Raw genomic sequence first — 12,457 nt, 5'->3', positions numbered from 1 at the left:
CCTTAGCTTATAACAAAAAACGTATAATACATAATAGACAACACTGAGGCTCAGAAATTATACGAATCATACTTATTTCTCAAATATTCGCGCCTTACAAAATGTAGGCTAAATATTGACATGAAAAGAGCAGTAATAGGCCTGTCTTTTCCCCCCCAAACACCATTAATTCTTGATGTTCTCCCAACCTTTTTTACTGCACACTCACAAAAACTCACTTCAATGTTGCGGCCAGGCCACAAATCCTGAAGGACCAGCCAGTCCACCGGAGTTGCATTTTAAGTTTCCCCCTCTCAAGAGCCGGACAGTACGACAGAGATCCATAAGCAAAGTAGAGGTCTTGGAGCATTTTCCCCTATATGTGAGCGTTTGCTGAGACCCAGACAAAGAGACGAACTAAACGGAGACATGACTTTTTCTCTTTTTCTTTTTTTATATACAAGGAACTGTTTTTTGTTCCTCATTTTTTCATTTAAGGGGATAATGGAAGGGGGTGTTCGTTTGATCACATGATTACAATTCACCTGAGATAAAAACAAAGGGCGCAAAGAGAAGAGGAGAGAGGGAATGAAAGGGCGAGAGAGGGAGAGAGAACCAGACAGAGAGATTCACTCATGGCTAGGATTCCCTTATCACAGTCAACATTCATGGATAATGAACAAATAAGTGATTTTTTGGGATGAGGGGGTAGTGTCGGGAGAAGGAAATACAAGGGGTCATTGTTGAAAAGAACAGCGCATGTATTTGTGTGCGTTCGACCCATGATGTTCCCCCCATCGCTACTTTCTATATTTTCTCCAAATGCTGTTTGGTTTTAAATGTGTGCTCTGTGTATCTAAGTGACTGCGTACTGATGCAATTATAAAACTCACACATAAGATGAAGTAGCGCAGTGTTCGCCTTGGAATTATATTTAATTCCGACAGTCAGTGGCCTGTCTACTGTAGGCCAACGTTGATGCTCTATCCAACCCACCAGTGTCAGTATAATTTAAATTAATCTACTACAAAATATCGAGAGATTAATGCCTATAGGCCAACTGTTCACTTAGTCTAGTTTGTGTGTGTAAAACGTGCGTAAAATCTTTATCTAAAATGGGATTCATATATATTATATATATAGAACAAATGTAATAAACTTTGGCTGTATTGAAATAGACAAGAACGACGTCTGGTAGTTGCTCATAGCAGGTGCAGCAATATACCCAAGAATATAGGGGATATTTAAGAATGTGGAGTGCCCCCCCCCCCCCCCCCCCCCCCCAGTCACTTCAAACAGGATAAAAAGTGACACATCAAAGTCAGTTGTTGACGCGTTTATCCCAGTGATGTGAGTGACAGGGTGCAAATACAAATTCACACCACCAACAGGAAACAAATGCAGAAACAGGCAAATCAATTATATTTGATAACATCAGAGAATAGGCCTACGCTTCTTCTATTTAATTTTAGAAAAATATATGGCTTATAATAATAATAACAATAAGACGAAAACATTTCTCCAGAGGAACGCGTTCAAGGATATTGTGGAGTATAGGTAAATATCAATGTTGTGATTGCGTTCACATTACCCAATGTTTACCTCATGCGTAAAAGCACATAAGGCTAGCCGGTAGACTTATTTATGATACAGGCCTTATGAATTATTCAGAAACATAAATATTTTTTTTTCATTTGAAATTAAGGGATGGCTTATGTTTTTACGGTCTCTTTTTGGGGTGGCCCTATAAGCTTTTGCAAATGAAAATCTCTCAGTAAAGGATTGCGCATGCCGCTAATATCCCTCTCTAATACATTTAACATGACAAATATCATAGTCAACCTTGCTCTTTTATGATTTGAGCCTTATATTTAGTATATGCCTACATTTAGAGATGGAATCCCTAATTCTAAATCAATAATATAAAACATCAAGCACATGAAATCATTAAATCAAAATCTGCTACCCAATCTGTAATGGCTATAATGACGTATGAGAATAACATGGATCTGAAAAATCACAACTTTGACAAAATTATATTTCTTACTGAATTAATAAATGTTTATAGAAAACTGATATTTTTGTGTTCCACATTGGAATTGCCCTACTCTGATCACTACAAGAGGGTCAAAAAGTAGCGCACCCCAAATATGGACAATATCACATACATTTTCCCAACAGAAGGGATTTTCCATAGGCTAGATATTGCTTTTGAGAAGTCTGAAATACCCAAACCCAAATGCAGCATCTCATTCCACAGAATCTGATGGCACTGCAGCCTAGAAATAGATCAGTAGCCTACCTAACCAAAACAATCTAGGCGTCTCCACATTATTCAGGTAGGCAAAATATTGGCATAATATTGATGCTAATTTTGTCAGCGAGATCCTGCCCTGCAGGAAACTGAGAAAAAAAATTATCGACCAATCACATTGATTGCCGGTGTTTCATGCGTGAAAGTTTGCTGCTCCTTTAAGACTTTTTCTCCACGTTTTTTCTCTTTCCTCACACAACGGAGCTCTTTAAGCACCAGCGCGACACAGAGCAGGCATTCATAGAAAGGCAGCGCGAGCGAGGGGGCTAGGGAGTGAGCGCGAGCGTCACTTTGGAAACTCGGGAACACACGGACTCTCGTGCTAAGCGGGCGACCTCATTTTTCATTACTGAAGTAAGGCGCTTAGCTTTTGAAATACTTTCCTGTCTCTGCTGTTCTCTCTCTCTTTCTTTCATTTGTCAAATAATCAAGCCATAAAGTTCATCTAAATTGTGCAGTTAGAAATGATGTATTACACCTGCATCTTTTCTAAATTATTGTTTTATTTAAATTATTAGACTATTATTATTAGGCTATTATCATATTACTATTGTTACATTTAAACTGTCTCTTCGGATAATCCTGCTAAAGTGGGCATCGCCTGCTCTGTTATAGCAGGAGATGATTATCGTGACAGGCAGGAGAAATACATGTTTAATACGCATCCCAGCAAGATTAGATAATTTTTTTTGCAAGTGTATGCTACGGACTATACAGGTTAATACAAATAGGCCTACTGACGTACAATTTCAATTATGAACCAGCTTCAAAGTTATGTATTTTGTTTAGGTTTGCCTTGTCGTTAACGGTCCTTTCGAAGTTATACAATTATTTTTAGACCAGTGAAAAATATAGTTTTAGCTATAAGGTTGAACGATTGATCGAGTTCAAGTTGAACTCAACGAAACTTTTCCCATTAACAGCAAACTTTGACTCCTTAATTACATCTATTGACTATCCCAACATTCATGACGCATGGAACTATTTTCAACGGGCATTTGACAGTATTAGGCTTATTTATTCCTGAATATTTACAGGTTGACTAATATACTCATTTATTGAGAGAAAGTTAGTCAACAAGATCATCCATTTCATAATGCGTTAAAAGCTGGACGTGTTCTCGTCATCTCTGATCAGTGGTTAGTGCCAACAACCTGTTCAATGCATACAATATTCTAGACCTGCATCAGAACACAAACTCAAAGGCCAAATTCACAAATAGGTCATAGAATTGTTACGTTTTATTCAATTGTTTAGAGACAATTGTTTTGGAATAATAAAAACAGATTCAGATAGGCTATGCCACATTTCTGGATATGTTAAATGTTTTTTATTTTATTATAATAAATGAACAGTTACAACTAACTAAGGGAAAGAGACTACAGCATCAATCATGGGAAAATATCGTAAATCAAGGGCAATTTATTGTTAGGTCAAGCGATAAGAAGGGCTTTGGAGTCCAATTCTTTCATGTAAATTAATGACGGTTGCTAAAGAAAAAGCCTAATTGATAGAAAGTTAGACATCATAAACACAATTTAAGAGGAATGTAGAGAATAATCAATATACCGTTGGCCTCACAATACAGTTAGCCTATACTGACAATACATTAGATAAAAGTTTTCAATGTGGACGAGCATAAATTGGCATTTAAACTGTTGCCACAAAGTTGGAAGAATGTAATTATATTCTGTAGCGTTAAGATTTCCCTCACTACAATTAAGGGGCCTTGCCCAAACTATGAAAAGCAGCCTCAGACCATTATTTATCCTCCACCAAACTTTACAGTTGTCACTATGCATTCGGGCATCTTCCAAACCCAGTCCATCGAACTGCCAGATGTTCAAGCGTGATTCATCACTCCAGAGAACACGTTTCCACTGCTCCAGAGTCCAATGGCGGAGATCTTTACACCACTCAAGCCTATGCTTGGCATTGTGCATGGTGATTTTAGGCTTGTGTGTGGCTGCTCGGACATGGAAACCCATTTCATGAAGCTCCCAATAAGCAGTCCTTGTGCTGACATTGCTTCATGAGGCAGTTTCGAACTCCGTAGTGAGTGTTGCAACTGAGGACAAACTATTTTTACGTGCTATGTGCTTCAGTACTTCGGTGGTCCTGTTCTGTGAGCTTGTGTGGCCTACGACTTGTTGCTCCTATATGTTTCAATTTCACAATAACAGCACTTACAGTTGATCGAGCTGGCAGAGCTGACGTTTGAGGAACTGACTTGTTGGAAAGGTGGCATCCAACGACAGTGCCACTTTGAAAGTCACTGAGCTCTTCAGTAAGACCATTCTACTTCCAATGTTTGTCTATGGAGATGGCATGGCTGTGTGCTCGATTGTATACACCTGTCAGCAACAGATGTGGCTAAAATAGCGAATCCACTAAATTGATGGGGTGTCCTCATACTTTTGTATATATAGTGTATAAAGCCTCAATATTTTATTCTAAGTAGCCCGTGTGAGTGTCCTCCTGTCATAAGAAAAGTAGGCCCATAGCCTCATATGCGGACGCGCAATTGGAGATCGTTTGTTGCGAGCGCAGTTACCCATACGGACATAGGCCTATTCAGATTAACATACGTGCCAGAGACGTATTAATAAGCTTCAACGTAACAGACATATGGTCCAGCTATTCGAGAAAATACTAGTAGGCGCTCTATTGCTGGATGAGAGCCACGAAAGGCAACGTCTAACCTGCATTTTGGTATTAATCAAAACCTTATTGACTAAAACGCACCAGTCAAATCTCTTTGCAAGATCACGGCGTTGCAATGCGATACATTAGGCCTAATACGGCTGTAATGAAACACTGTTGGGCCGTGGCAAAGGAAGCATTATCACTCCACCCCATGCTCTTCTCCCTACTGACCAATGTAACACTATCATGGGGGCAACAGCTATGTGCGTGGACAGGATAACAAATCGGCGTACAGAAAGGATTGGGGGGGGGGGGGGGGGTGTGACCACCAGGTGCACAACTGGACGTGGTTGAGGTACCAGATGAGATGGCACAGTCCCGCCAATGCTCTGATAATTCACCACCATTGCAGTGTGCATGTCAGCGGCATGACATGTTACAAAGGATCAATTGGGAAGTAGAGAGACAACCATTATGAAGTTAACTTCTACAATATGACTGATTCAACGAGTAAATCAATTCCAAAACAAACAGCCTATAGTTTGTTATTACAGTTCACAAGTTCGCTTAATCAAAACGTTAAGGCCGTGTTGGCCTACACAGGCAGGCGTTGATTCTATCGACAAACTACACATTTGACCCCAATAGGTCGCATACAGACACATAGCCTGTACTTTTTCAAACAGACAGTGTCCAATTCACACACGCGCATACACACGCACCCACGCGATTTATATTTCCAGCGCCAGCCCATGTTTATCTAAGAGCTCCGAGGTATAAATCGAAGCCCTGTGCTGGTGCGGGCTCGTATTATTCCAACACTTTCTCTCTGGGGAGCTTGCAATAAGTGCCAAACCTTAAACAGTAGCTTGTTAGCAGGAGTCGAGGCCTGGGCTCGAATAACAGACCGTCTGCACTAACTGTATGGGCTTCAGATTCGCTTCTGTATGATTGCAATTTTGCACTTTTCCTAATCATTTCTATTACATCATTTATATGCTAATTCAATGAAAGTATTCCGAGCAAACAAGCTGCAGCCTAGCCCTATTAGCTACCTGCATGTCCATAGCCCAGCCTACAGGCTATAATTAAGCAATATCTTATGAGGGGCTGTGGTATATGGTGAATATACCACAGCTAAGGGCTGTTCTTGCGCATAACGCAACGAGGAGTGCCTGGATACAGCCCTTAACGTGGTGTATTGGCCATGTACCACAAACCCCGAGGTGCCTTATTGCTATTATAAACTGGTTACCAATGTAATTAGAGCAGTACAAATACATGTTTTGTCATACCTGTGGTGGTATATGGTCTGATATACCAAGGCTGTCAGCCAATCAGTATTCAGGGCTCGAACCACCCAGTTTAATAATATGTTCTATATTTCACTCACTAGGGTATTGTTTTCTAATACATACTCTACTTTATGTCCTTTGCAGTATTTAGCTAAAGGACTAAAGGACTACAATTTCAAAGACTGCAAGGGAGAGGACACTGTTCTACTGGAGCAAGAGGTGGGAATCAACAGGTAAACTGGGATCCACAATACGCGCTCAGCGTAAGATACCAGCAACACGGATGGAAAGAACTTTGATGAGGAATCCAAACAGAATTTTAGAACGTAGACTGAGAGTTGAGACTGACTGGGAGTTTATATAAAGGAGACCTCGAGTGACAGAAGCAATCCTTTCGTTTTAAACAGGCATAGTTTATATTCCTGAAAAAGGGTGAACTTCTTCATTAGTTCAGACATAGGCCTATGATTAGTAGTTGAACACCCATAGGCCAAGAAACTATACCCTGTACACGTTCTGTTACTCACCTGAGGGAGGAAGCTTTCTTGGAAGAGGGGAAAGATGTCGGGAGAGGAGCAGAGTTTATCTGAGTTAGAAATGAGTCCGGGGGTCTCAGACGACGGTCACTCCTTGTCACCGGGTCACTCATCCAGTGCCGCAGGCGGAGGAGACTCACCCCTGTCCGGTCCTCAGCCCCAGCTAACAGGGATCGGCGACGACGCCCTATCCGATGTAGCTGGCGGGATTTCCATCAAGTCCGATGAAGACGACGATCGCTTTCCCATTGGTATCCGCGAGGCAGTGAGCCAGGTGCTGAACGGCTACGACTGGACACTCGTGCCTATGCCTGTGCGTGTAAACTCCGGCAGCAAAAGCAAGCCGCACGTGAAAAGGCCTATGAACGCCTTCATGGTGTGGGCACAAGCAGCACGGAGAAAACTGGCAGACCAGTATCCCCACCTCCACAACGCGGAGCTCAGCAAAACCCTCGGGAAACTATGGAGGTAAGGGAAAGCGTTTATTACAGCGTCGGTCCGCTTTGATTAACAACAATAAACATCCAGGGTTACACAAGTTCAAATGCGTTCTTAGTCACAACATTCTGGGTCAAAAGTTCAAAGCACACTTCATGCTACAGTAGCCTTGAATTATGGACCCATAAAACATCAAAACAACTTAAAAAGTCACAGATCTTAGATTTTTCAAGGCAGGTTCCCTTCTTTACAGCAATGAGTTTCTCAATCAAATTAGCTGAGATATGTTAAAATAATATTCTACCAGCTCAGAATAAAGCTTGTTAGAGAGTTGCCCTACCAAGGAATGTTGATTAAAGTCCTACAATCTAAAAAAAATATTATAATAATTATGTTGATTATGTAGCCTACAGAAAACCAAAAACATATAGTTATGCGTTTTTTTGTAATCACATTATAGTGACTGGATATGCCCAATTTCATAACCCACTTAATTCATGGTGGTTTAGGAGAGAGATGGCTGCAGTGGGAATCACTAAGGTTTTTGTAATCCCCTCATCTATATGTTTTAAAGCACAGACCATTATGGCAGATATACACAGTATACAGCCCTCTCATTTGTAATTGAGAATGCCATATTAAAGAACCTACTATGTAAAAAGATATCCAAGATGTTACTGGTCAACGGGTTGAATGGCTAGTTCGGTCAGCCTTTAAAACACAGATATGGAGGAGGACTGTTGCTAGGTCAGACGAGTACGTGCTGATTGGAAGGCCCAGAGAGGCTAATTCATTAACCTTATAAGGAGGCAACATTAATTAGATAAAGACTTGACCTTGAGCCTGATTGTATAATTGGCCAAGAAACATGCTGAACTGGGAGTCTCAAAGGTCAGTGTTTTCTCATGCCAGTCCCTCTGACAGGATGCATCTTTAGCCTGTGTCTTAATTTCGTTACAGTCCAGCCGAAAATCCCCTGGTGTGGGCAGGGTTTCTGATGCAGCTGGGCAGATGGTGGATCCGATTTAGAACGAGATGAAAATCAAGTGAAGGTTTCAGAGGCAAAACGGATGGTAGAAATAATCTCCACAGTAGAAATATTGTCAATTGTTCTTTTCTAAAAATGCTTTAATGCTCAACAAGGGGAATAGCAACATTTCCTATGAGTGTGTTGCTATTACACCAGTTAGACATTTAAAAAAAAGTAAAATACAAGAATACTTAGTACATTGAATATAAAAGGTGATGTGTCCTAGTTGACACAGACCACCTGGTAAATAAAATGTCATTATTCTTCTATTGGAGTTGGACAAGGTTATTGACCTCTGGGATGTGGAGGTGTCAAAGGAACCAGCACTGTGTCGCTGTTATCTTAACACACATATTATGGTCATCACGTTATCAAAATACTAATGGCTGACTGCATTAGAGTTTGACACATGCATCAAATCAGCATCACGACAACATCTCTACTTTAAGTACATCCTGGCTGAATTTAAAATGTTCTATCATTGTTATTTCAAAACTATTTTCTCCCTCATAGGCTCTTGAATGAGAGTGATAAGAAGCCTTTCATCGAGGAGGCGGAGAGGCTGAGGAAGCAGCACAAGAAGGACTACCCGGAGTACAAGTACCAGCCACGCCGCCGCAAGAATGGCAAACCCGGCTCCGGCTCTGAAGCTGACGGCCACTCTGAGGGTGAGGTCAGCCACAGCCAATCGCACTACAAGAGCCTCCACCTGGATGTGGCGGCCCACGTCAGGGGGGCGGGGTCTCCTCTGGCTGATGGACACCACCCACATACTGCAGGTATGCCACAGGGTCTGACCAGCCCTATCGATGCAGTTTGTCACACATCCCCATTCTAAATAATATACCACAAGCCAGGCTGACAATAACTCTGACATCTCTGCTTTGTGTCTCCCCACAGGCCAGAGCCACAGCCCTCCTACACCACCCACCACCCCCAAGACGGAGCTCCAGTCTGGGAAGTCGGGTGATGGGAAGCGGGAGGGCGGTGGAGCAGGGGGCTCCCGTGGGGGAATGGGGGTAGGAGCAGAGGGTGGCTCTGGATCAGGGTCAGGCAAACCACACATTGATTTCGGCAACGTGGACATCGGTGAGATCAGCCACGAGGTGATGGCCAACATGGAGCCCTTTGATGTGAACGAGTTTGACCAGTACCTGCCCCCCAATGGTCACCCAGGGATTGGACAGAGTGCTGGGTCAGCGGCAGCAGCAGGGTCCTCTGCCTCTCCCTATGCCTACGGTATCTCCTCTGCCCTGGCCGTGGCCAGTGGACACTCTGCAGCGTGGCTATCCAAGCAGCACCAGCAGCATCATGCCTCACCTCTGGGCTCCGACCCCTCCAAGGCTCAGATTAAGAGTGAGGCCGGCTCGGGGGGACACTTTGCCGAAGCATCCTCAGGGGGTTCCCATGTCACCTACACTCCCCTCAGCCTGCCCCACTACAGCTCTGCTTTCCCCTCACTGGCCTCCAGGGCCCAGTTTGCAGAGTATGCTGACCACCAGGCCTCGGGATCCTACTACGCCCACTCCAGCCAGGCCTCAGGGCTGTACTCGGCCTTCTCCTACATGGGGCCCTCGCAGAGGCCCCTGTACACAGCCATCACTGACCCGTCCAGCGTGCCACAGTCACACAGCCCCACGCACTGGGAGCAGCCGGTCTACACCACCCTGTCGCGGCCCTGACAAAGACCGGGAGCAGAGGGCTCTGGTGCAGATTTGGCCCCAACGGCAGACCCACAGAGCGGAGGAGACCTGGGTTGGAGGCAGTGGGGAGATGGAATCCCCTCCTGGTCTGGCCCAGATGCAGGAAGACCTGTAGGGTCCAAGGAGGAATGGAGATCAGATGATTTTATGGGGTAACTTGTGGTGTATAACATCATTGTTGAGTACTCAGAGGGTTGGATCCTAGTTTTTAGGGTCAGAAAGAGAGAATAAATCAAATCCGTATTTAAATCTAGAGGCTTATCTTTGAAATGGTTTTATGATGTAAAGATGTCAACAGTACAGAGTGACAAACTGTTTGGCTAGCCCATCCATCCACATCTCAGGCATGTTGAAAACAGATGAATTACATGATGTAACATAATATGTAACATAATATCCAATATATAATGATACACATATACAATGACATATTCTGTGATTGGCCCAGAGGCATATTTCTTACGGTTTCCACGTGCATACGTAAAATGTATGCTCACATGACAGTAAGTCACTTTGGATACATTTGTCTGCTAAAATGACTTACAGAATGCGCAACATAAGTTGCATATGTTGTAATTGGAATATACTGTATAACTGTATACTGTATACTGTATAACTGTATACTGTATACTGTATACTATATAACAAAGGGCATACAGTCCAGAAAATCTGTTTTATGAATTAAAATGACCAAAGTTTTGAAACCAAAACTTTAAAGAAAGAGAAAAATATTATTTAAGTTGTTTCTCTCTGTATGACACTGTATTACAGTACTACATTGATGTTGAATGAAGTACAACACATTTTTTTTCTGACCTGATTTACAGCTCTTTGGTGACATACCCTCAACACTATATTGATTTATCAATCTCAATATTTTTTTTCCATGGCACTGACTATTATGTTGATTCAGCATTGTCTCTTTAACACAGAACATTTCAAAACGGTATAGCGAATAAGAAGACAATACTACACAATGATTTTATATAATCATCTTTTATGAACCAAAATTGAGGTCATTAAGTATGCATCTTCAGTAGACATAATACATTATTTTCATTGTTATAATCTTTACTATTAATGTCATTATATTGCCAATGTTTTGCCATTACTACACTGAAAGTCTGCACCACTGCCCTCACATTTTAATTCATGGTTTGACATTCAAAATGTGTCTATACACTGAGTGTACAAAACATTAGGAACACCTGCTCTTTCCATGACATAGACTGATCAGGTGAAAGCTATGATCCCTTATTGATGTCACCTGTTAAATCCACTTCAATCAGTGTAGATGAAGGTAAGGAGACAGGTTTAAGAAGGATTTTTAAGCCTTGAGACAATTGAGACACGGATTGTGTATGTGTACCATTCCGAGAGGGTGAATGGGCAAGACAAAATATTTAAGTCCCTTTGAATGGGGTATGGTAGTAGGTGCCAGGCGCCCTGGTTTGAATGTGTCAAGAACTGCAACGCTGCTGGGTTTTTCATGCTCAACAGTTTCAGTTTCCCGTGTGTATCAAGAATGGTCCACCGCCCAAAGGACATCCAGCCAACTTGACACAACTGTGGGAAGCATTGGAGTCAACATTGGACAGCATCCCTGTAGAACGCTTTTTCAACACCTTATAGTCCATGCCCCGAAGAATTGAGGCTGTTCTGAGAGAAAAAGGGTCTGCAACTTAATATTAGGAAGGTGTTCCTATTGTTTTGTACACTCAGTGTACAGTATTCAGTGTAAAATGTTAGATTTGTAGATAGTTGTTGTAACATTTTTGCTACCTGTTTATGGCTTTTCTGAAATGCCATCATAGAAACACAGTTGCCTGAGATTGAGTGATTAACAGCATGCATGAATGAGTTCTCGAGTCTACAGAGAGTAAGATCGCAAACTGGCCTTTATGTCATGAAATACCAACCCCTTGTTTGCAACAGAATAGCAACAATCCAAGGGGTTATTTTCTAAAGAGAGGTAACGAGAGACAACTCCAAAATAACAGTACCTGTAGTTAATGTTGGATGCCCCTTCATCTTGTAATGTGAAATAATACCTTGTATGTTTACTTTATTCTAATATATGTGATTTCAATATTATTATTTTAAATAATGGTAGTGCTTCCTTTTGGCCCAGAACTACTTTTGGGCCATTTTTGTACATTATGTCTTGAGTGTAAGAAGCACATGACATTTCATTTTAGATCCTACGTCTTGCTTTAGGAATTGCTTGTTCTTATGAATATTACAAGTATTATTTATATTTGCTGGTATTGTGTTTTTATGAGCTGTTAACAGGTTTTCTTCACCGTGTTGAAAAATCTGTTATTGTTGTTTTGGTGTTTTCTCAGTAAGTGTTGCCAGCAGAACAAAACAACCTGTAAATACTATCGGAAACAAGACCCTAGCGACGTGATGACTAATGAATTTCTCTCACACTAAATAAAATTGTATTCTTTCTGCTTTTGTAAAAGTCTGTCTCCACTTACATAATTAGGCTAGGGTTAGGGCTTGGGCTAGGC

General features: G+C 41.8%; 2 protein-coding genes across 2 annotated transcripts in view; one reads left to right on the top strand and one right to left on the bottom strand.

Annotated features, from left to right (window-relative positions):
- LOC110486440 (ER lumen protein-retaining receptor 3) overlaps positions 1 to 410 on the bottom strand; it is a 48,009-nt gene extending 47,599 nt beyond the window's left edge. Inside the window, exon 1 of the mRNA XM_090196570.1 lies at positions 219 to 410. The gene's annotated coding sequence lies outside the window, so the exon portion shown is untranslated. The remainder of the gene's footprint in view (positions 1 to 218) is intronic.
- Positions 411 to 2,481: 2,071 nt separating this feature from the next.
- On the top strand, positions 2,482 to 12,408 carry LOC110486438 (transcription factor SOX-10). Its single transcript, XM_021558042.3, has 4 exons — positions 2,482 to 2,647; positions 6,379 to 7,238; positions 8,752 to 9,017; positions 9,139 to 12,408. Exons 2-4 carry the CDS (start codon positions 6,796 to 6,798, stop codon positions 9,918 to 9,920), a joined length of 1,491 nt encoding a protein of 496 aa, XP_021413717.2. The 5' UTR covers positions 2,482 to 2,647; positions 6,379 to 6,795; the 3' UTR covers positions 9,921 to 12,408.
- The last annotated feature ends 49 nt before the right edge of the window (positions 12,409 to 12,457 follow it).

This window comes from Oncorhynchus mykiss, chromosome 13, assembly GCF_057628025.1.
Source record: "Oncorhynchus mykiss isolate SJ-2025 chromosome 13, ASM5762802v1, whole genome shotgun sequence".
Lineage (NCBI taxonomy): Eukaryota > Metazoa > Chordata > Actinopteri > Salmoniformes > Salmonidae > Oncorhynchus > Oncorhynchus mykiss.
The sequence above is the reverse complement of the archived record's forward strand: the minus strand, read 5'-3'. Positions and strand labels throughout refer to the sequence as shown.